The 25,596-nt window shown below is 41.6% G+C and overlaps 1 protein-coding gene across 3 annotated transcripts in view; it reads left to right on the top strand.

Moving 5' to 3' along the window:
- HACE1 (HECT domain and ankyrin repeat containing E3 ubiquitin protein ligase 1) overlaps nucleotides 1-25,596 on the top strand; it is a 97,764-nt gene that overhangs the window by 31,642 nt on the left and 40,526 nt on the right. For all 3 annotated transcript variants that reach the window (XM_018553540.1, XM_018553539.1, XM_018553538.1), the window contains 5 exons: nucleotides 2,546-2,895; nucleotides 4,904-4,972; nucleotides 12,215-12,302; nucleotides 21,996-22,107; nucleotides 22,188-22,285. In XM_018553540.1, the coding sequence (XP_018409042.1) occupies nucleotides 2,546-2,895; nucleotides 4,904-4,972; nucleotides 12,215-12,302; nucleotides 21,996-22,107; nucleotides 22,188-22,285 (717 nt within the window). The remainder of the gene's footprint in view (nucleotides 1-2,545; nucleotides 2,896-4,903; nucleotides 4,973-12,214; nucleotides 12,303-21,995; nucleotides 22,108-22,187; nucleotides 22,286-25,596) is intronic.

Below are 25,596 nucleotides of genomic sequence, written 5' to 3'. Positions count from 1 at the left end.
AAGAAACAATTTTATGTGAAAATGTTATGTATGCTTTGAGCACCCTATTCACAAAACATTTTTCCAAGGGGTGAAAAAGCAAAATGTAGACATCATCCCCTGCATTAGCTTTATACATGTTTCTAATGCAGGGTATTACAGTGCCTGTGTCTTATTCCTCAGGACTACCAGCCCAGCATACTAGGAATGTGGGCTGTTAGCACCATGGCTGGAGGGCCAGCAGCAAGAATTCCCCCTACAGCTTAGATACCTGGCACATAGTTTACATTACATTTGGAGAGGGGATTACATATCAAATGACGGTTTAGAGTTTATAAAGTTATTAAAGTCTTATGTATAACCAAAGCTCTTATTTTGTAGTTTTGCATAGAAAAGGTAAGATTTAAAACCCCCTTGCATTTTTTTGAAATTTCCCTTCACATCCTGTCCCAAAGACACAACAGGAAGTTAGAACACATCTCCAAAAGTTAGGGGAACTTCCCTCTTAGACAGTTGTCTCTGGATTAGGTGTCCCCATTGGAAGATTTCCCCTTAGCTTTGTTCTGGGGACAACTCTTTGGATTTCCCTCACCAGGTCAAATAGAGGAGTAGGAATACAAAAAAAAACTGACAGAGGGTCTAACTCTTCTCCACTCTATCCAAAACTCAAAAAGAAAGATTTTGCCTAAACATAAGCTTTAAAAATGTCAACTTTGATATAAATGTTAAACACTACATATCTCTACAACTACCAAAAGGTTATGGTGTGTTCCTGTAATACCCCTATGGTCTATCTCCAATTTTTCACCTTTGTTTCATTCATTGTTTTTGTTTTTTTAAACTTCATGCACAACATAATGAATCGCTGAATACATTTGGTCCTCATGGATAACGACTTTTTTCCACAAACCTTCAACAGAGATTCCCTGAGGTTGTAAACTGCTCTCATACGTTTGATCCCCTCTTAAAGTGGGGTAGGCCACCATCCCTTTTACCCTATTCTCCTCAATTCTTTCCTGAAGTCCACCGTTTTTTTTGTTTTTTGTTTGTTTTTTAAATTCTCTTTACAAAATGCTCAACTAGGCTTCCTCCACCTAATTTATATGGTACTAGGGAAATCTTTCAGCTATCAACATAGCAGAGGTTACTAGCCCACATATCTAGTTTGACAGCCTGGGTAGCAGGGGTATATGATCATCATTTTTTAAAATTTAACATCTTAAGACTTATCAAGATAGGGAACCATGTAATGATTTTATACACTAAATCAAGTAAAGAAAAAGTGCATTAATTGCAAAGTTAATGAAATAGTAACAGGTACAAATATACTAAAACTGGTCATATTCAGGTTGAAAATGATGCTATGTAATCCTGCAGTGAAAGTCCTTGTTCAGGCACTTCCTGTCATAGGTTGACAACACTTTCTTTCTCATCTCTTAATTGTGCTTCTGCCTTGTCATCCTATCGCATGTCTCTCTAATGGAGACTCCTAGTGGCCATCTCAACACACATTACACATGCATAGTATACTGTTGTCACCATCAGGAATCCCACCCTGAGAAATTCAATGCTGCCATCGCTGGAGTTCATGCATGTTGACAGGAAGTGACTTTATAGCAGTTGATCAGCAGCAATGAAAACTGACAAAAAATTGGAGAAACTTTTTTTTGTACCATTGATTCGTTAATGCCAGAATGTCTTTTTTTGCCAAACTTTGGATTGGGCGGAACTTCAGGTTCCAACAGTTTCAGCAGTGCACATTAAAGGAGTAGACAACTGGAAGACTCACTCAGGTTTATGTGAACCTAGACTAGAAATCACAGAAGTAGAAATAACAGCAGAATCCTCTAATTTTAAAGAGGAACACACAGCCTCAATTAGGAAGGCAGCGTTTTCTTTCCAATGATCTATGAATCTTTGGACTGCTTTTGAACGTCAGAGCTTTGTGCCTCAATGGATGATAGAGAAAATGGGATTCCACTGAGGGACACAGCTTCCTCCCCTCATTTTCATTCATACTGCTTGCTACAAGTAGGTGTGAGGTGGGAGGGTTTATGTCCTTAAAGTGGCAGGATTTTCATTCTTTTTTTGCCTAGTGTCCATTTCTCCTGGAGGCAGCAGCATAACCTACTCAGAATTCTTCAGAGCTGTGTCCTTCAATGGACTCCGAGAAAAGGATTTTATGGTAACAACAAAATCCTATCTTTTGCCCTTTTAATGCATAATATGTAATTATTTATATAGATATCATGTATAGATAGGGTGTGGTATTCCATATACCAATCCACTTTCTTTTTCTATAACTAAAAATGTAAATAAGTATGGGGAATAAAGAACAAAAGTATTTTATAAAAATAATTGGAATGGCAGTTTATGATTCACAGTACTTTAGGAAGCTAAATAGCATTCAGTTAGAGTTTATATCAACATTTTATCACTGTAACCAATATGTTTATCTATTTTCTGTTGCTATTTAGTAAATCCCGTTCATAAATGCCTCATGTTTCCTCAAATATTATCATGTTCAGCAGTTTGCTGTAAACTGTTATTTTTTTTATCTTTGCAGCCCTTAGAATTACTTTGGCATTCTTTAGATGAATGGTTAGTGCTTATATCTGCTGAACTGACTAAAAACAAGAAAACATCCACATCCACCAATATTGCCAGCTTTTTGCTGAAACAAAAGCCAGTGAATCAACACGATATTCCTCTAGCTCATCAGTCGGACTTTGGAGCAGACGGGAGCCCAGAACATCTTTCAGTATCACCAAGCACAGGACACTTTGTGAGCTGTGAAGCTGCCGTGAAACAGGAAGTTGTTGCAGATGGTCAGGACGTTATCTCAATGACAGCAAATAGGCTCAGTGCTGTCATTCAAGCCTTCTATATGTGCTGTTCTTGCCAGATGCCTCCCGGGTAAGTATTTTTCATTCATCTGCATAGAGTATAAAGTTTGCTTGGATGATAAAAAAATTTCATTTCTATTCTGTTTTTTTTTTAACCGTCTGCTTGATTTGCATGCCCTTTGTTCTATTTGTAAAATGATTACTGTAGCATTTAGCCATTAAAGGGAAACTTGTGGCCTTTTCAATTGTTCTATTTCTAGTAGAGGTGCACCGAAATAGAAATTTAAAAACTGAAAGAAACCGAAATAGACAAAATTGTCAGGTCGAAACCGATACCGAAAATGTTTTTATTTTTAAAATATATTTAATTTTTATTTTATAAACTTTTACATTTTTATTTATTTCATCTTTTATGAAATATTTTTATTTTTACTTTACTTTTTAGGGGCTTTGGGGAAATATTAGGGGTCTAAACAGACCCTCGATATTTCCCTTTTAAAATAGAAATAGATTGAGAACACAGAGTCCTCAATCTCTTTTTCTGTATCCCCTGTTATCAATGAACAGGAATCCTCCTATGAGTGTTCCTGTTCATTGATTAACTTGAGAATATAGTATGTTTACTATAACCACAATTATGAATGAACAGGAGTGGCTATAGATCACTCCCATTCATTCATAATTGAGGATATATTAAACATACCATATCCTCAATTATCTACAAACACTCTGCGATCGCTGAGTGTTTGTAGCCTGCTCTCCTCTCTGACGCACACTGCCACAGCAGTGCGAGAGGAGAGCCTCCTGTGACAGCGCTGTCTCCGCCCCCACACTGCTCTGCTGCACTGTCATAGGCGGCCGAGCGGTGTGGGAGGAGAGACACCGGCCGCTCACAGCGCTCTTGTCCCGCAGCGCTCGGCCGGCTGTCACTTTCTCTCCTATCCACTGGGACAAAGAGCAGCCCCCAGAGGGGAGGAAAGAAATCACGGATGTGCCGATGTATCAGCAGGAAAATGGCACTTTTGGCATTTAGCCAAAAGTGCCATTTTCGGCCGATATGTTTCGGTGGCTGATATATCGGTGCATCCCTAATTTCCAGAGATGCATATAAAAATCAGTTTGATGCAAATAAGATGACGAGGGAGCATGAAGCCAGCTTCCCGGCCAATCAGAAAGCAGGGCGTCGCGTCATTACACGGCGCCCGGCTTCCTGATTGGCCAGCCAGACTGCTCTGGCTGGGTACCGGAGGAAGGCCGTGTTCTCGCTGGAGAGGCCTCGGGGTTGACAGGCTGCACATACTAAGGTAAGTGGGGACTTTCTTGTTAAAGGGGCGAGTCATTACACGCCACCCGGCTTCCTGAATGGGACTTCCGTTACTCGGTAATTGGTATCGGCGAGTACTGAAAAAAAATATCGGTACTCGGTACCAAAATCGGTGCATCCCTACTTTAAATAACTACTTTTCGGTGGTCTCTATTTTACCTTAATCACTTAAAAGGACTGTGCTAAGCCTAACAGCCCCTCCTCACTATGACTATTCTGGCTCCCTTTCTGAGCTGGTAGAGCCACAGGGTATTGCACATGTGCCACTTTTCTCCATAGGACTTATGTCTACTTGCAAGCCTTGACCTGTCTTTTCGTTATTTCCCATGGAGAATAGGTCACATATGTTCAGTCCAACATGGACAACCAGCTCTGAAGGTGACCATAATGTCCCTTGGACAGCATAGGCTGCAGTTTCATAACTCCTGATCTGTGCAAGGGGGTACAGGTAAGGAGGGAATGTTAGGGGATGATTTAGCAAACATCTTGCCAGCATGACCATTCCACATTTTGCAGTGTGAAATCGCCTTTTACTGACCTTTCTGCATTACACTGAAATCTGATTGGTTTGCTTTGGATTGCTGCACTTGCTTATTGATTCTGGTCTTCATACCGTGTTGTTGAGTATGCCTATTAATGTAGTTTTTGAATCTGTTAAGCCTTTTTGTAGATATGTACTAAATAATAGACCAGGTGGATTTAAAATCTAACAAACTTTTTATAACTAGTTCTCCTTTTGAAATTCAATTTTCAGAATGACTTCCCCGCGTTTCATTGAATTTGTGTGCAATCATGATGAAGTTTTGAAATGTTTTGTTACACGGTAAGTTAAACCATTATTCACATGTAACATTTGTAGTAAATCCTTTAAAAACCAAAACGTCTACATAGCAAAGCGTATGTATTTCTTGCTTAATAGAAAACTTGTGTAGGCTATATATATATATAGACATAAGATAGTGGACAATATATGGAGAAATTTGTGGTTTCAAGTTTAATGTTTATTCTTTAGCAGAAAATAATAATTTGTAGGTAAGATATTCCATATATGAACGTGGCCAGAAAAATCAGTCTTTTGGCATAACTATTTTTCCATCAAGATAACGCACATTTCGTGTTCCTGAAAGCATCATTACGATATTAGTTGGTACCATTTGATTTGTATTTTAAATAAACTAACAAACTTTCTGATGGCTACCATCATTGCTTTTTATGGAAAGATGTTTCAGTCTGGCAAGCCCTGTCTTGTGCCTATGAATAGCAAAGGAGAATTACATGGGCTGCAATAGAATTACACTGTTCACCTCCTAAAAAATGCTGCCTGGCTGTCACGATCATCGAATCACTTCACGTTCTGAGTACCTGACCCAGAACAAGCACGAAGCAAGTAAAGTCACAACTCTTGATCTGCACACATTCCAGGTCATGACTAAGAAAGTATTGAAGCCACCTAATATTGCATTCCAGCAACTTGCTTTTTTGGAAAGCGTTCAGCACAAGTTTAAGATGATAATGTTCTTTGCAGTAAAATAGCTCTTGTGTATATAAATGCCAGGACCATTAAAAATAACCTCACTACAGCTGTGTCCTTCATAATTTGTGGTGTTTATTCGGTGATAAACAGTTGATGTGGTATATGTATGTGGTTTTAAAAGAAAATAAATTGTTTGACTAGATAACAGAAATATATGCCTTATTTATATAGCAGGGTTTGCCAGTGATGTTCTTGCAGACATATACTCTATGTATCTTTCTCGTTCATTAAGGGACACAGGATTTGGAGACAATTGGGTTATACTGCCAGCTACAGGAGGATTTGGACACTGGCAAACAAAAACCAGTGACCAGCCTGTTTATAACTTTTTTCACTCCCAGCATGGCTCTATTTTTTGCTAGTGTCCTAGGAGGATTACTGTTGTTTTTTTTTCTTTGAGGGAAGTTTAACTCTTCACTAGCCATTTTTGCTTTTTTTTTTTAAGATTATTGCAGTGAAGACTTCATCTACAAGCTTTTATGAAGATTTAAAGACTTTACACCTGATTGATTTTTTTCACTGACATTTGTTTGAGTCACTGTTTTTTTATTTTTTTTACTCCTTATATCTGATCATTGTTTTAGCTCGGCACATTTAGTTATTCATTCATCTACAAGCTGCTTAAGCTGGTCTCTTTATACCGCTATCCAGATCAACATATCTTTAGCAATAGCTTTTGAAGCCATACTCAAACCCCACAGGATTTGGATCTTTGCGGCATCTGCCTGAAATGTGACCTTCGGGCACGGTTCCACACTGTGGCCCATTACAGACCTTTTTATACTGTGTTAGTTGCTTTCCAGGTCCAGCGCTATGGTGCAGCCTCTGGGGCCATGTGGGCTGAGCACCAGTACCTACTTACAGGTGAAACTCGAATAATTAGAATTCGTGCTTGATTGGCCAGCAAACTCGCCTGACCTGAACCCCATAGAGAATCTATGCGGCATTGCCAAGAGAAAGATGAGACACGAGACCGAACAATGCAGAAGAGCTGAAGGCCTCTATTGAAGCATCCTGCTCTTCCATAACACAGCAGTGCCACAGGCTGATAGATTCCATGCCACCCCGCATTGAGGCAGTAATTGCTGCAAAAGGGGCCCAAACCAAGTACTGAGTACATATGCATGCTTATACTTTTCCGAGGTCCGTTATTGTTCTATGTACAATCCTTGTTTTGTTGATTGTATGTAATATTCTAATTTTCTGAGATTGTGGATTTGGGGTTCTTGGGGTTTTCATGAGCTGTAAGCCATAATCATCACAATTATGACAAATCACGGCTTGAACTATCTTGCTTTGCATGTAATGAGTCTATCTCATATATTAGTTTCACCTTTAAAGTTAAATTGGTGAAATAAATGAACTTTTGCACGATATTCTAATTATTTGAGTTTCACCTGTAGTTTGTTAGAACCGTTGGGTGTCAATATTACTCCTATTTTTCCATTTTTTTTTTTATGTACAAGGGGACTGGGTGCTGTGTCATTAGGTAGGGGGTCTTGTTCCTACCATTAATCATGAAGTAACATCTTTCTGCCATTGCTGCTTATTGCAAGAGGTACGAGGTTTCACCTTAGTTATTCCTTGTGCCACCTATAGTGACCTGTCTCGAGTACCTCTGGCTCGCGATCCAGTAACAGTTCCAGGGCAGCCTGCAGTGTTCTCTCCCAAGGACTGGACACCACAGACTGGAACTCTGTCCCCTGCTTGAGTCTCAAGAGTCTTATGAGTCTTCCTTAGTTCCATTGGATGTGGATCCCTCCTTGATTTTAACCTAGGGTGATTTAATTGCAGTTATGCAGGATTTTATGGGCCATATTGCAATTTTGACCACAGCGGCCAAAAGCGTACCTCAACACCTTCCTCTGCAGAATCATTAGGGTAGCCCCACTGCAAGGGTTAATAAAAAAATTCTTCTTTTTTCTTTAACTTGGTGGTTTGGAGAGACCATTTCAGTTCTTACTGATGCCAAGCATCCCAACTTAAAGATAGAGAAGCAGTCTATGGCTTCAACTTGTGCTGCTACCAGTCTAGGATCCCTGAGAGGACGCAAGACCTAAAACCTTGTACACAGACTGGAAAATGCCTGATTAAACTGTTTACCCTTTCCAAACATTTTGCAGTGCAATACTACTCCCCCAAGCAGAAGCCTAGGCCTCAAGCTGGAAAAACTCAGCACGACCCCCTTCCCCATAGGCCAAGAAGAGTTCCTTTCGTTACTTACAGGTTTCAAAGGCTCTAAGGCCAAACCCAAGCCAAGAGTCCAGTTTGATCACAAACCTTGCACCCCTAAACCCCCCAAACATGCAGACGAGTCGTCTTCTTCCGCATGAAGGGATACCCCCAATTTCCTTAGTGGGGAACATCTGTTAGCCTTTGTGCACACCTGGATAGACAACATCTCAGATGCCTGGGAGGTGGTTTCTAGGAGCTACAAACAAGTTCCCTTCTCTGCCCCCTCCCCGGTTCATGCCTTCCTGTGTAATTGCACAGATTAGTAGAGTTCCATGCAGCCATTGTGGGTAATATAGCGAAAGAAGCTTTTGCCCTAGTTCATGTGGTGGAAAGGATTCAGTGATTTTTATTCAAACCTTTTTCACTCTGTCAAAACCATAAGAGGGCATTTGGCTCATGTGTTTAATCCACCCCAAAAATTTCACAAATCATCCATCAGAGAGATTTTCTGGCACCTGTATACATCAAGGACACGTACTTACATTTACATATTTTTCCAAAACGTCACCAATTCCTTTACTTTATTGTAGGTCGCTTGCAGTTCATAGCTATGCCATTCGGCCTGTCTTCTGCATCCCCTGTGTTCACCAAGGTTCTATCACCTGTGTTTGCCTTGTTTTCCCAAGGTGTCCTCACTGTAGGATATCTGGACTACCTCCTGTTGAGTAAACGGTCAGCACAAGTCCTTGCTGACAACGGGACATGGACGATTCACACCTTTAAAAAGGTTTGGTTCAATTCTGAGCCTTCGGAAGTCTGCATTAAAATCAACTCATTGCTTGGAAGATCCTAGACACAGCTCAAGCCTGAGTTTTTTTTTTTTTCTTCCACAAAAGAAACGTAAAACTCTCGGCTCCCAGAGTTGCAAGAGTCAACTGACACTTTGCTTTTGCATGTGAGTCCTCGGGCTGATGGCAGCTTGCTTCCAGGCAATTCCATTTAACCATTTCCACTCCAGACCCATACTACTCAACATCCTTGTTATAGTAGGCTGGTCAATGTTTCTTTTTTTGCCAGTGCCTAAATCCTTCTGTAGGTGACTGTATAATCCAATTGTCCCTAATTGTGCATTTCTCAATAACTCCCAGAAAAAGATTCAACAGTAAGTAAAAAAAATCTTAATGCATATAAACCTTGCTGGATTTTTATGTGGCCGGAAATGAGCTGGGGAAAACAGTCCTGGTTCTTCACTTCCTGTCTTGTACACTCAACAGAAAGCAATAAGATATCTTCCCAATGTTCCTCTTAGACAGTTTTCACAGGAATAAGTGTTCCCCGTTACAACCACAACCTAAGGCACTTGTTATTAATTTATAATTGCAGTAATGCTTGAAAATGAGCGCAACGCTTGCTTTTATCAAGTCATCTATGGCTGTACTTAATTTCTAGATCTTTTGACAAGTGAAACAGTTTGTTTAGCTGTTTGATTGGAGTTGCTCTTCAAAGCACATTATAATTCTCAGCAACATGAGCGTACGTATGGCAAAAATTAAGGAAGGATAAGATATAAACAAAAACAATTTTCGATTGGCATTTATTTGCCCTTTACACTTTCTTTACTGATTGTAATGGTTATAACTGATTATAATGGTGATAATCATCAAAGGTTTTTTTTTTTATAAGCATTTGCTCTACGCCTATAAATAGCCTGATGCCTGGAATTGTCGATTGCCCTGCTATATGCTGAAATGCAAACACTGATCACCTTCAGTGTATGCTTGGAGCTTCCTTTATATACAAATCTTGATGTAGTTTATATTGCAGTTATATGTGTAGTCAAATTGCAAGGTTAGAGGAGTGGGGTGATGGATGGTATTGAATGCCAGCACCCCTGTTTAGGCATGGTTGTTTTTAATTTGACATAGATGGTCTCTTTTACACCTCTTTAGAACAAGTTGTCCTCTCCAAAATGTTTGACTGTAGGCAAGACACACTTGCCGCCACACACGCTTGACACCATCTGAACCAAATAAGTTTATCTTGGTCTCATCAGACCACAGGACATGGTTCCAGTAATCCATGTCCTTAGTCTGCTTGTCTTCAGCAAACTGTTTGCGGGCTTTCTTGTGCATCATCTTTAGAAGAGGCTTCCTTCTGGAACGACAGCCATGCAGACCAATTTGATGCAGTGTGCGGCGTATGGTCTGAGCACTGACAGGCTGACCCCCCCCCCTACCCCTTCAACCTCGGCAGCAATGCTGGCAGCACTCATACGTCTATTTCCCAAAGACAACCTCTGGATATGATGCTGAGCACGTGCACTCAACTTCTTTGGTCGACCATGGCGAGGCCTGTTCTGAGTTGAACCTGTCCTGTTAAACCGCTGTATGGTCTTGGCCACCGTGCTGCAGATTACTTTTAGGGTCTTGGCAATCATCTTATAGCCTAGGCCATCTTTATGTAGAGCAACAAATCTTTTTTTCTGATCCTCATAGAGTTCTTTGCTATGAGGTGCCATGTTGAACTTCCAGTGACCAGTATGAAAGAGTGAGAGCGATAACACCACATTTAACAGACCTGCTCCCCATTCACACCTGAGACCTTGTAACACTAACGAGTCACTTGACACCGGGGAGGGAAAATGGCTAATTGGGCCCAATTTGGACATTTTCACTTAGAGGTGTACTCACTTTTGTTGCCAGCGGTTTAGACATAAATGGCTATGTGTTGAGTTATTTTGAGGGGACAGCAAATGTACACTGATATACAAGCTGTACACTCACTACTTTGCATTGTAGCAAAGTGTCATTTCTTCTGTGTCGTCACATGATATATAAATTATATAATAAAATATTTTAAAAAATGTGAGGGGGTGTACTCACTTCTGTGAGATACTGCACATGTTTGTTCTGTTTTCCTATTCACATAGCATATCTAAAGATATAATTTTTACAAATAAATGTATTAGCTTATAGATGTCTCTCCTGGTGAAGGCCCTTGTGCAAATTCCAAACTACTCTGAGTAGCTTAAGAGTGAAGCTATAGTGTCAGACTGAGGGTCAAACTGAGCTTCCTCTCATTAACAAACAATGCCTGGAAGACTTTAACCCTTTGTAAGGACTGACAGTGTATTTAAATATAGTTTACAACTGATAATGAAATCTGCCAACACAGTACAGACAGGTTTAATTATAGTAAACATAACTTCACACAGCCCCCTCCTTAACATCACAAAGGGGTAAAGCTAGGTAGGATTTTAAACAAGTAAAAAGCATTTCAAATTTTTAAGTTTAGAACTTATTAAATGTAAATGGACACAAATAACAAATATAAACTAGATGTTATACCAATTTGGCTGCAGAAGTGAAATTACACTTTAAGATGTTGGAAGACCGACTTGCAATTTACCCTCTTATGTTTAGTGATGGGATTGGGCGTGTTCGCAGCACCACGTGCCGAGCCCCCCAGGAAGCTGACAGTGCCGCAGCGCCAATCACAGGTACTGATACATTATCCCGGTCCGCAGCTGCAGAGATCGGGAAATGTCTCAGTACCTGTGATTGGCGTTGGCGGGCTCGGCACGTGGAGCTGCGAACACGCTCGGGCCCATCACTACTTATGTTGGGGCCATCTGTTTTTTTATTTTTTTATTTCAGCGGTTGTTTTGTCGTCCAAAACAAACTGTTGGGCCATCATAGGAGGGTGGACTGTGCAAGTCAAGACTTTACCTTGGCAAATTGACAACAAATAAGACTTATTGCCATGTAATTTAAACAATTAACACCGGTCTCAGACTTAATGGTACAATGGTGATGAGATATTCTAACAAGAATAGGGTGTTTCACACATTTTCACACCTCCCATCTTGTTACTAGACAACCAACACTGCCTTGACTTTGATGGTGATTGGATTAAGCTGACTAAGTTACCCATGTGGCTGTAAATGATAGGGTATGTCTATGACACTCATTAGAGTTGTAAAGGCCCAGCTAAATGTTACTAACTACTATTAGCTATACCATAACCTGGATAACTGAGATATTTCAGACACTTAGAAGTTCCTATACTCCTTCAGCACCATGTGTGAAAATGGCCTTACTTGTTTGACTACTTACTGATTTGCTGGCTCAAAAAAGCATGAGTATATAAGCTGATGCTCTGCTCTGAAAACAAGCTAAGCTGTGTCTGTTCTTCATTCTATATTTTCTCTTGTAGTCCTATTTACATGAACATGGCAGTCTATTGTTTGTTCTATTACAAACAAATGAAAATTAACAACTTGTAACAATTAAAGTACCAGAAATTCAAAATGCAATGATTCGCAGGTCTATAAAATATTTTCTTTTATATTTTCAGGAATCCCATAATCATATTTGACCACTTCCATTTTCTTCTGGAGTGTCCAGAGCTGATGTCAAGATTTATGCACATAATAAAAGCCCAGGTGACTTTATTTAAGTTCTACTCACTATACTTGTGTAAATGCATTCATTTAGTATTGGATTTACCAAATATTTGTAATACTCCAAACAAATCTAATGAAATACAGTTTGTGAACCTGTCTAACCCACCCAAAATGTTTTTTTTTTCCCTTTCATATAAATGCAGAAGGATTATAATCTTTGAGGACATTTTCCCCTCCCTGTTCTGGTGACCATATTCATTTCATTTGCCATGGGTACAGGAGAAATGCTGTAAGGTTCATACCACCCAAAACATATGTCACAGGTTTAGTGAGAGACTGAAAGTGTTAATTACTTATTATATATACAGGGTAATTTATCAAAACTGGAGCAGACAAAATCTGGAGCAGATTTGCACTGCAGCCAATCCGCTTCTCTCTCTTATTTTCAAATCTTACCTGAGCAAGCTGAAGAGAGATGCTGATTGGTTGCCATGGGCAGATTCTGTTGGCTCCAGTTTTGATAAATTCCTCCCATAGTATATAGACAAATGAAACAAATGGCAACCACAGTCATCGATTTATAACTGGCTTTTAAAGTAAGGTGCACATGGAAGGGCTTTACACAGTACAAACACAATAATTCCCAGCACACTTGCCAGCTAGCCTGCAAAAAACCTTCCCAAAACATGCAAATTACACTGTCTGACTATTAGCCCCCGTTCACGTCATGTCTTTTATTGCACGTATTGTGCCACACTGAAACGCTTAAATCAAAAAATCTCATTAATTTCTATAGCCCCTGCGTGTGGTGTCATGCGTAGAATAAAGTCCGTAGCTGGCAAATATAGATGAGCTTTTTTTTTTTTGGGCCAGATCAGCAGGATTTTTTTCCCCTTAGATTTAAAGAAATGCTTGAAAAAGGGCATTGCAATTGTGCGTTTTTGCTTGCGTTTGCGCTCGTTTTTCCCATGTACATGAATGTGACAAATCTGCTCATAAAAATGCACGACAATATTTATGCTTGCACAAATGCATAAAAAAGTGCGGAATCCACACTGAAATGCCGTCTGGGTGTGAATGAGGCCTTAGAGTTAAAAACAGAGGTTTTAGTTGCACAACTTTTTTGCAAAACAGGTGGAAACCACACTGCCTTGTGAAGGCCCCTCTGTGTAGTGTGGTCCTAACGCTAATCTATGAGAGCCTCCATCTTGGAGCATAAATAGCAGCCCATTTCTCCTTAAACACACATGGACACACCAGAAGCCCAGCACATTACAATGGCAGCTAAAGCCCCCCAGTGTGTCCCCACACCAAATCAAATAAGTGAAACAGATGGCAACCGCACACCTCCATGTATTTATATATTATAACATATACATGTTTTCCAGGCTATCCTCATCTGCTTTATTGCAAAAAGCAAACCCACAGAGTACAACTTGCCCCCATCTCTGCATAGGATAGCGCACCTCCATGCTGCTCTAGCAGATCTCTTTTTTTTTTTTTCCAAGGAGTCATTGTTCCAGATGCGAAACGTTTTCAAGGATTTACCTAAACCTGTTTGTTGTTCCCAATTACCATCAGTTTAGAGTTAGCCATAAATATTGGCCCGAGAATTATTATACTCACTCTGGCGCACACGGCGATACCTGACGTGTATAACAATCGTCGTTTTCGTACGTAGGTGCACCCTACCTTCTGTCACCTTTCCACTTCACTGGGGAATGACAGCTACCTGCTGAGGTAGCTGAATGTAAGGCAGTGGCTGGGAGCAATAACCAGGCTATTTTAAATTGCAATAGTCCATAAGAGGCTGGTAATTGCACCCGCCCACTGCCTGCTGTCATTTAGCAGAGGAGGGAACTGAAGGAGAAAGTGGGCGGGTGCAATAGCCAGCCTGCTATTGCAATTTAAAATGGCCATTAGCAGGCTGGCTATTGCTCCTAGCCCCTGGATGGGAGACTTGATGCTGACTTTTTACCCCCGGCAGCAGAGAGGAGGAACGGGGCATGGCAGCAGATAGGAGGAATGTGGCACGGCAGCAGGGGAATGCAGAGACATAGCGGTCTCTACTCCCCGCTGTGCGCCGACTGCAGTGCTCTGTGTCCCCTCTGATCGAAGGGGACACAGACTGCAGCTTACATCGGCTCCCAGCGAGGAGGAAAATGGAGGAGCAGAGTGGCAGGGGTGTGTGTGTTTGGGGGGGGGGTGGGGGTTATGCAACTAATCAATAAGGAGAATATTTGACAAGAATTCTCATTAGCGTTTATCATCGATTAAATTGATTCGTTGTTGCAGCCTTTGTTTGGTGGCTCAAGATTCCAGCCCTGGAGTCAGTGAATTGTTTACTTCCAAATTCATGGAAGATTCTCATGAATCCAGCCTGGCAGGCTAGGGAGGAGTCCTAGATGCCTTGTCAGTACAGGGGACTTGGTTGTGTGAAAAAAAACTAATCTTCCAATCAACATACTAGAGTTTAAGTGATTCGGTTGTCCCTTCAACACTGGACTTTTTGACTGCAAGGCCATCCGATCTGGATTCAGTCAGGCAATGCCACAGCAGTGGCATACATCAGCCTCCAGGAAGGAAGTCTTGCTGAGAGAGAATTCGAAAAAAAATCTGTCTTGAGCACAAATTCACGTTTCAGTCTTGTCCGCCCTTCACATTCCAGACATGGACGATAGCCAGGAGTTTACCTCATCCACCAATATCTGGACCCTTGAGAATGGTCTCTTCACGTAGAGGGGTTTCAGGACATTTGTTGCATGTGGGGAACTCCAGATATGGACTTTCTGGCCTCCCAGATTCAACAACAAGCTAAAGAAGTTTGTTTCCAGGTGCAGGGATCCTCTGACCATAGTAGTAGATGCTCTGGTGGCTTTGTGGGATCAGTAAAATCTGACCAATGCCATTCCTCCTCTGAAACCCCTTCCTCAGCTGCTTCACAATTTTGAGGTGGATGATATTCCAGTGATAGACATAGCACTGAACTGGCCTAGGCAGATGTGGCACACCAACCTCATCAGAACTCTGGCAGATGCCCCATGGGCTCCTTCACATCGACCAAATCTTCTGTTTCAATGACTGGTTTATCACCCTCCTTTTAAGTCTCTAGGTTCGACGGTATGGCTATTGAAGCTCAGGTCCTAAGAGTTGGAGGCCTTTCTGATCTCGTAATTGCCATACTCCTAAAAGCTAGCTAGGATGTCTGCCTTCCGTAAGAGCCATCACTGCACATTGCCTGGTACATGGCAAGAGATTTTCACCCTAGGAAATGGGATGAATCATAACCTTTTTGCAATCAGACAGCATTTATCCTTGAGTACCATCATAGAACAGATCAGCTTATGCCGTCTTGTTCTAAATATCACTTGCTTTTCCTTCCTTGGTTAAAACCTGTGTACAAGGTGCCTCTCATGAAGACCCACCTGTACAACTATCAGCGACCAAGTTACCTCTTCAAAAACTATCTTTTAACCCTTTTGCTGCTGCATTCGCTGGCAGTGGGCCCCTTTAAACATATAGCCGCCACTGTCGGCTTCGCACTGGAAGCGATTCTGGCGGCTTTGAGCTGCCACCAGATCACTTCCACAGGCCGGTAATGTGTGTCACCCCCCTGCCCAACACCCCGTCTTGCTTCCCTGGCTCCGCTGTCCCTCCAAATTACTCCTTATCTTGTGTCCCTTAATGAACAGCTAAGAAAACAGGCTTTTTGTACTTAGTGTAAAATCAGTTTCTTGCAGTTGATTATGGCACATAATTGCTTTTTCATGATTAACATGACAATTGGCTGTTGTGTTGCTTGTTATCCTACTTGCACCATACACAGTAGCTTGCAGTTCTTAAGGTAACATTTATCTTCTATACCTAGCCTAAAGTTCTCCAAAACTGGTAAAATACAAGAAAAGATCTAAGGAAGGAGGCTGTTTATGGTTTTGTTGGTTTAATTAACATGGGTGTCTTTCGATGTTTTCTTTAGGCATACACTGAAATTTCAGCCAAAAATGGTACTATGGGCAAAATACCGATTTTTAGTAAAAATAAAAAACAGGCAAAATTCCGGTGCATCCCCAGCTTCTCTCCTCTCCGCTGGGCGCCAGCTGCAAGCTTCATTCTATATCCCCTCCGATCCCTGCTGCTTTCCCCCGCCAGTGACGGGAGAAGCAGCGGGGATTGGAGGGGACACAGAGCCGTTCCAGCCACAGGTGACCAGTGGGGAGGGGAGGAGGTGTACTCCGCCCACGCTTGTCTGGGCTCTCCATGCTGCTTCACCCCCTGAGACGCATCCCCAGAACCACCATTCAGTTTAGAGCAGCAAGAGTAGCCGCTGAGCGGAGGGCACAGCACCATCTAGTGGCCGCACAGAGCTACTGCAATTCGTTGACCACTATCAATGTCCAGAGATACCAGACACAGGATTGGGAGTGGGGAGGATTAGCAAACGTGAAATGTTTGCTGATCCTTCCATGTACTGCTCAAACATCGGTGTGATCAGTTCTGATCACACCGATGTTTGTAAATAACTGAGGACATAGTATTTAGGTACTGCATCCCCAATTATGAATGAATAGGCGGTCCTCTACATCAATTTCCTGTTCATTCATGATTGTAGACATAGTTACTGATACTATCCCCTCAGTTTATGAATGGACAGGAGCAGCTCAGTATAGAGGCTTCCTGTACATTTGTAACAGGCATTACAAATAATAGCTGCACACCTTACCAGATTTTCAGTGGCATTCCTTGGCTTAGCTGAGTCACTGGAAATGTCTCTGATTTTGAAAACTGATAAATGTTGATAAAATCCTAGTCTTTTGAATGTTACATGCATTTATACAATATACAGTACAGTACATTGTATGTTGTGTGTGTGTATATATAGTATACTGTACAGTATATTTACAATATGTATTTTGTTAAGTTACATAGAAATGTATATAGGTATTATATGATGGAGAAATCTGCGATTGATAGAGAGTGATATGGAACGATCTTGTAATCTTCAGCTAAAAGCATGGATATTTAAAATGATCTCGGTTATTTTTTCCTTAGTATAAAACTACATACAGAGTTCTGTGTCCACAGTCAGTCATCAGGAATTTGAACTTTTGAAATGTTGAGGATTCTAGTACTGTTCTCAAGGGGTGCTGGAAGCAAGGGAATGGTGAAAGCTTATATTTGCATACTTTGCTAGAATTATCTGGATATATTAAAGAAGTTAATGTGCAATCTGCAAATCTTTGCCCTTGAGTTCCCAGCGTAGCCAGATTACAGCATAATATCTGTTATAAAAGGATTTTTCTTTTCCCTTTGCCTTTTTTACTTGAGGAAGGAAGAGTGAGGCTTCTGGGGTGTTGAATTAGAGACTGGAGTCCGTAGAGGGAAGATCTTATTCTTAAAGCAGTTGGGCAATCAGCTTCCCATATCTGTTTCTTTACTGGCCTTTTAAAAGTTGGCTGTATGCTTTGTAATAGGGATGCACCGAGACCGTTTTTTTGGTATTGAGTACAAGTTCCAATACCGATATTCCCATTAAGGAAGGCAGGCGCGTGTAATGACTCCCCACCTGGCTTCCCGATTACCAGGGAAACCTCCTCCATGCTCCGTTGTCACCAGGTTTTGACGAAGCGTGTAATGACTCGTTGCCCAGCTTCCTGATTGGCCGGGAAGCTGACTCCATGCTCCTTTGTCACCAGATGATGGAGCATGAAGCCTGTTTTCTGGCCAATCAGGAAGCCAGGGGGCGGGTAATGACTTTCTGTCCGGCTTCCTAATTGGCCAGCTTCCCAACCAATCAGGAAGCTAGGCAGCGAGTGATTACATGCTTCCTGATTGGCCGCGAAGCCAGCTCCATGCTCCCTCATCACCAAGTGACAAGGAAGCATGGAGCCGACTTCCCGGACAATCGGGACGCCGGCCAGCCTGTAATGACTCGCTGCCTAGCCCAATACCGGAAGCTCAGGTATCGGGCTAGGCTTCGGAGCATTTGGGCGTGTATGAGTACTCACCCAAATACTTGGCCTCGGCAGCGATACTAGTATCGGTATTGGTGCTTTCCTACTTTTGTATTCACTAAATCCCACCAACACAGAAGTTTAAGTTGACTGAAAATAGTTGTCTATTAGGGCAGGACAAGGACAAACATGCCGATAGAAAGCATGGGCAGCGTTTGTTATAAAACATTATGAGGGGAATTTATCAAAACTGGAGCAGACAAGATCTGGAGCTGTTGCCCAGGGCAACCAATCGGCTTCTCTGTTTCATTTTCAAATTTTAACTGAACAAACTGAAGAGAGAAGCTGATTGTTTACTCTGGGCAACTGCTCCACATTTTGTCTGCTCCAGTTTTGATAAATTCCCCTCTGTGCTTTTAACCAGCCGTAGATTTTAGCCTATTAACATGAGTGTCTGGAGCAGTCCATAGATCATCTGTATTGCATGCTCAAACATTCATTAACTCGCATGTTATCTTCCTTACAATAAGGTACAGTTAAAACAGAACTCTGGGCAAAAATGTTCTTTACCCTTGCAGTGCGGGGTCCTCGTTTTTGTCTAGGTGCTAAAAAAGTTATACTCACTCACCCAAACCATGGGCTGGCTGGCTGCTACTCTGGTTTCTGAAGCCTTTCTCCTCCTCTGCTGCAACGATGGCCTGTTCCTCGGTGTCCTCGCGTCATATACACTGTGCTCCAGGGATTGGTTTAAGAGCAAGCCACCTCCGATGATTTTCTAACTCCGAGTAACTTTTTTTTTTTTTAGCACCTAGACAAAGCGAGCACTTAATCCTTGCAGTGCAGGGGCAGCCCCACTGCAAGGGTTAAGAACATTGTTGTCCAGACTTCTGTTTTTAAAATAGGCCTAAAACTTTTTTTTAATAGAGTAGCACAGGGTTAAAACTAGGGATTCACCGAAATTTCGGCCGATTAAACATTTCGGATGAAAATGTTACTTTAGGCAAAATGCCAAAAGTACCATAACGGACGAAAATTCAGTGCATCTCTAGGCTTCTCCCCTCCCCGCTGGGCGCTGGTCTGTGTCCGCTGCTCTGCCCCGTCTGTGTCCACAGAGGCTGTGGGAATCCGAGGGGCTACAGACCAACATCCAGCAGGGAGGAGACCGCTCAGGATGCCGAGTGGAGCGGTTCAGGGGAGCAGTCGGCTGTCAAAAGAGGCTGAGCTCTCCTCCCACACCTCCCAGCTGGCCTCATGCGAGTCAGGATGGAGGGCGGGTTACAAGCACTAAGCTGATCGCTAAGTGTTTGTAAATAACTGAGGGCTTACTGTGTCCCTAGTTATGAATGAACAGGAAGTGCTCTACATCACTTCCTGTTCATTCAGGATTGTGGACAAGGTAACTGATACTATATCCACAGTTTATGAATGAACAGGAACGCTCAGTATAGATCCTTCCTGTTCATTCATAATGGGCTGCAGAAAAAGAGATTGAGGGCTCTGTGTCCTCAATCCCTTTTTCTATTTCAAAATGGAAAAACAGGGCTCTAAACCCTTTATATTTCACCGAAGCCCCCAAAAACAAATAACATAATAAACATAAAAAAAATATAATAATAAAAATTTTTTTTAAAAAGGTTAGAAAAATATTTTTTTGTTTTCAGCCTGACAATTTTTTAGTTTTGGTTTGAAAATTCCTTTTCGGTGCACCTCTAGTTAAAACCTGAAAGGGTTAAAGCCTTTTTACACACTATTCAAAGCGAAAAAAAACAAACAAACTACGTTTTATGTTTTGGTTACTTTTTTTTTTATGCCTTAACATACCTTCACAAATTTAGCACTTGTCAATGCAGATGAGCTACTTCAGCCAGAGAGAAGACAAGCTAGAGCAAGGGTATGCAATGCTCGGCACTCCAGCTGTGGTGGAGCTACAAATTCCATCATGCCTCTGCCTTTGCAAGTCATGCCTGTGGCTGTCAGTCTTGCAATGCCTTTGACTTGTAATTCCACAATAGCTGCAGTGCCGAAGGTTGCCTACACCTGAACTAGAGTGTTACATGATGTGTTACTTGATGACCTATCCTAGTCTAGAATTTTAGAACAGCCCTTAACCTTAAAGGACAACTATGAGATGAGTGATTTCCACTCACCTCATAGTTCTAGCCGACCTGTGACAATGAGACTGTCACAGGTCGGCTCAGTAGATCGGGAGGTGAGCGAACACATACCGGGTTCGCTCACCTCTCGATCCTGTCACGGCTCTCTGCCGTGACAGGGGGAGGGGCTGGATTCCCCTCTCCCCGCTCCAATCTGCCAGCGCTGACTGTCAGAACGGACGGGGGAGGGGGCGGGTACAGCTGGCTCTGCCTCTAGATAGGCAGAGCCAGCTGTCACTCCATGTCGGGATCCGCTCTGGCTGCGGCGTCTCAGTATACCGCGAGCTGTAGCTCGCGGTATACTGAGCTTAGGGTAACGGGAGGGTAAACACTGACCCCATAGTTCTCCTTTAAAGAAGAGAGCCAGGAAATGTTTTAATTAACCCTTGAAGTTGGGCTACCCACGCACTGCAAGCATTAACTGCTCATTTTTGTCTTAGCTCAAAAACTGTACATTTTAAACATAAAGATTTTATAAAAATGTATGACATTTTTTTTCCTGGCTCTCTTCTTTAAGGTTAAGTGCTGTTCTAAAATTCTATACTGGGTCATCAAGTAACACATCATGTAACACTCTAGTTTGGGTGTAGGCAACCTTTGGCACTGAAGCTGTTGTGGAATTATGAGTCCCGGGTGGCACTGCAAGACTGACAGTTATACTCCCCCCGAAGCTCCTTGGGTCCATACACAGTGTATAGAAAGTGATAATTTACAGGACCTCAGACCAGTGCAGCAGAGGGGGAGAGAGAGGCTGGAAGGAACGGTCTAAGAACAATCCGGCTTCACGGTTCAGGTGAGTATAACTAAAAAACAAGCAGTTAACCATTGCAGTGTGGAGGTAGCCCCACTGCAAGGGTTAATACATTTTTCTGGAGTTCTTTTTAAAGAATTGTTTATGCAGTGTGTAATTGTTGTGCCCACAAAAAGTTAAGATGGTAGTTTTGGTTTGAAATATTTTTTTCTATGTTTAAATGTGTAGCGTGCAATATTTGATTAGGACCAGGACATCATGCAATATTTGTTATAGGAACAGGACGAGAAAGGATAAAAACTACAAAAAAAATGTTATGTCACAGGGGAGGAATTCAATATTTGTGATTTTTTTTTTTTTTGGATCCTACTGGCAGTAGTTAGAGTAGAACTGCAGTTGGGCTATGTCATAGAATAAAGCAATATGGGCATACGTGATCCACATTATACAACCAAGGGGTCTCAATGTCAAGGTAGATATAAATTATGTTATTAATGATGGTTAAGATTAGTTTAATAAAACAGACCTCCAGTTTTTGTTGATCCCAGTATACAATCATGCTTTATATTTTGGATATAGAATAATTAAGTTTTATGAAGGTTTTTTGCTGGTTTTAGAATAAAATCAGCATTGTCAGAGTATAATATGGCAGCTCTCCTATAAGCTATTCCTGAATTAGATCACATTTACCATGCAAAACACAGTCTTTTTTGTTTTTTTCCTGCTTGAATATATTTTTGTATATTCTTTGTATTGTCTTAGAATTGGGATGCAATCTTCTCTTGCCCAGAAGAATATCATTTGCATAGATTATGTACGAGCAGTACACCGGGGATTTATAAATTTGAGAAATACATCTTTGTTTTTTGTATTGCAGCCTTTTAAGGAACGGTGCCAGTGGTTTTACGAACACCTACACGCTGGGCAGCCAGATTCTGATATGGTTCATAGACCTGTAAATGAGAATGACATATTGCTAGTGCATAGAGGTACGAAGCCCATAACTACCTGTTTAATCCAGACATTTTTGTTTCAACAAGAATGCAATTAATTTTTGTTACATATTTAGATTCTATTTTTAGGAGCAGTTGTGAAGTGGTGTTTAAATCAAACTGTGAGAAACTTAAGCAAGGTATTGCCGTGCGTTTCCATGGGGAAGAAGGCATGGTATGTTCAAATTTTTACATATGTTCATGTTTAGAATTTATGTTTACGTAATAATTTGTGGATGAGTACGATTTAAGGTATTGGAACACAAATTGTAGGAAACGTGGTATAAGAAAATTTACATTTATAACCTGTGATTTTTTTTTTTTTAATTCACCCTTTTACAGCAAGCCTAGTATTGTAGCAACTGTTGAGAGGCCTAGGATCTTGAAATACCTGTGCACCATACAAGAAAAGCCCCTAAACTTTTGAGGAAGAGAAAGTTATCCCTGGGCATGCCTCACATCACTGTGCAGTGTTGGTGCTAATTGAGGCCTGGTTCACATCTGAGCGTTCCCAGGCAGCACATCCTGGGAATGCACGATGGGGCGCTTTTGCGGCGTGGCCCCATTGATTTAAATGGGATCATATCCATGCTCTTGCGCCTATTTGTACGATGAGCGGCACGCATTTTAGTCTGCACATTTGCACATGCGGCGGAAAACCACGTGATTTGTGGGCTGCGTTTGGGATGCCAAAAGAAATTAATGGCACCACAAGCGCGTTTGTGCATGATTCCGCGAACATCCCTGAGGGTAAATCTTCCCGTAATATACAATAAATTAGGGATGCACTGATACCTTTTTTTTCTCGAATACTTTTCCTCAATTGCTCGCAGATGCCAATTACCGATACCTTTTTTTTCAGTGTCGCGTGACAGTTTTTCTAAAACAATACAGACTAATGATTTCAGGACAGTGGTGGAGTGTCAGGGCCTGGTCACAGCTTCAAGCGATGCAACCCTGGTAGTTCTGCCAGTGACTTCAAGCTTTAGAGGGACTACAAATCTCAGCAATAAATTATATAGCAATGCAGAATATGAAGCTACATACTCTAGGTTGCTCCGGGGTGGTGATCCGGCCCTAATGTGATCCAGTGTGTTCCGGCCACAAGGGATGGTGTGAACTAGCCCTTGGTGATATCTTGGTGGAACTACAGACAAAACTTCTTTTAGTTTCTGAAAACGTTGCCCAGCTTTGGCCTTTTTGTTAGTATTGGATATAGTGTGGATGAGTTTTTTAAAATTTATTTCAGAGAATTTCTGCCTCGCTTCCTGTCTCTATGACAAGCATACAAGAAATGTGAGTTATGGTAGTCTGCGAGACAGGAATACACAGACAGCAATAAGAGCATTGTCAGAAGTTTGAACTCTCTCTACTAAAACTGTGCTTTTGTTTTCGTATTGGTTCCCATTACTTCCTGTCCTGACAGGAAGTGAGGATTATTTTTCACAGTAAGGACGCAGGCAGAGGCTCTAACTATTATCCTTTCTATCTAAAATAGAAATAAAACGGTTTGGCTGAAATTGGGCTGTAAGACTAATTGCAGTAACCCAGTGAGAGCTACCTCTAGTGGCTAATCTTAAAATCACATTTTAAAATAAATATCAATAAGAAAAGCATGTGAAATTTAAAAAAAAAAATGGTAATCTCTGCAATGTTGATTCAAACTATACACTCACTGAAAATACACTATACTGTTACACCCCAGCTAAAAAGAAGCTCTAATATATATAATGGGTTAATACTTTTCACTAGGGATGCACCGATACCACTTTTTTAAGACCGAGTACCGATACTTTTGATCAAGTACTCGCAGATACCAATTACTGATACTTTTTCTTAAAGGGACAGGTCACATTTTTTCTAAAGCAATACAAACTAATGCTTTAAGGTAACTTTCTTAATATTATGATTCATGAGATGACGAGGGAGCATGACGCCGGCTTCCCAGCCAATCGGAATGCCGGGCGCTGCGTCATTACACGGCGCCCGGCTTCCGGATTTGCTAGCTTCCTGACCAATCGGGAAGCCGGGCAGCGCGTCATTGCACGCTACCTGGCTTCCTGATTCGCCGGGAAGTCGGCTCCATGCTCTCTCATCACAAGTGACGAGAGAGCATGGAGCCGTTTCCTGGCCAATCAGGAAACCGGGCAGCGTGTAATGATTAGCTACCCGGCTTCCTGATACTGGAAGTACTCGTGCTAGGTATAGGAGCATTTGGGCGAGTACGAGTACTCACCCAAATACTCGGTATCGGCACCGATACTAGTATCGGTGCATCCCTACTTTTAACCAATACTGCTCTTTTCCTCCCCAGATTGAGCCAGAACTATGGAGTGTCTTTGGTTGAGATTTGCAGTAACAGATTTTTGACAGTGGGTTTTTGGTGTTAGCATACAGGTACATGAGGCTGTATAACATAAATATAGGCATGTTTATGTGGCTGGGATACACAACTGCTGCGTACAGTCCACCCAAAATAATTAATGGCTATATGTGGGTTGACGCAACTACTTGCGTTAACTTGTGCATGCATACGTGCGTACAACCCTGGGCACAGCTACTCTTTGTCCAGGGGCGTAAGGCCTTATACATGTGTGGTTTTTACACAAGTAGTGATGTAAACCCACGTACAGCCACCTTAAGCCATTGATTAGTATGGGCAAGACTGTACACGGCAGCTGTGGATTCCGGGGTGGAAATACGCATGCAATTTACGTTACACGGCCTCATGTGCCCATGTGCATGAGGCCTTACCATTTACAGTCTACTGCATTTCTATGTCTCGTGGCATCTTTAAATTGACACTAAACTCGAGTTAAAAATCTTAATGCATTTTAGTACCTTTTTTAACTATTAAAAAAATTTCTCTTATTTGTGTATCACTCAGCTGTAGTTCCTCAAATCATCTCTGAATTGGTGCTGACACTGTCCTTCCTTCTGGAGCGGTGGCTACTTTTGTTCCCCAGGGTCGCAGTGTGTTTTGTAAAGTAGCCACCACTTCATACTTGCTACTGTGATGGACTACAATCCTCATGTTTAGTGTTCTAATTTGTATTGGCATTGTAGTCCATCATGGAGTGAGCTTGGAGTGGTGGCTACTTTACTACATACATGGGGAACAAAAGTAGCCACCCCCCAGAAGAAAATGCAGTGTCAGCACAAATTCAGTGAGGATTTGAGGATCTTACAAGTGAGTGACACTCAAATAACATGCATTTAACAGTTAATGTACTTGAATGCATTTTTAAGATTTAACTCCTTTAGTTTAGTGTCGTTTTAGAACTGGTAGCAAATTCTCAGCAGTGACAAAATAGTTGCTTTGAATTCCCTATTTAGGAAACGGAGTGTTATTAGTTCAGTTTATAATTGTTATAGTTGCAGACCCTTGCAGGTATAACATGAATGATACATTCTAGCATAGTATTGGTCTGATTTCAGTAAATCCATAATTGTCCCCCCCCCCCCCCCCCGCAATAAAAAAAACCC

This window comes from Nanorana parkeri, unplaced genomic scaffold (assembly GCF_000935625.1).
Source record: "Nanorana parkeri isolate BGI_ZX_2015 unplaced genomic scaffold, ASM93562v1 scaffold123, whole genome shotgun sequence".
In the NCBI taxonomy this organism is placed as follows: domain Eukaryota; kingdom Metazoa; phylum Chordata; class Amphibia; order Anura; family Dicroglossidae; genus Nanorana; species Nanorana parkeri.
Note: the sequence above shows the minus strand (reverse complement) of the source record. Positions and strands in the feature narration are given on the sequence as shown.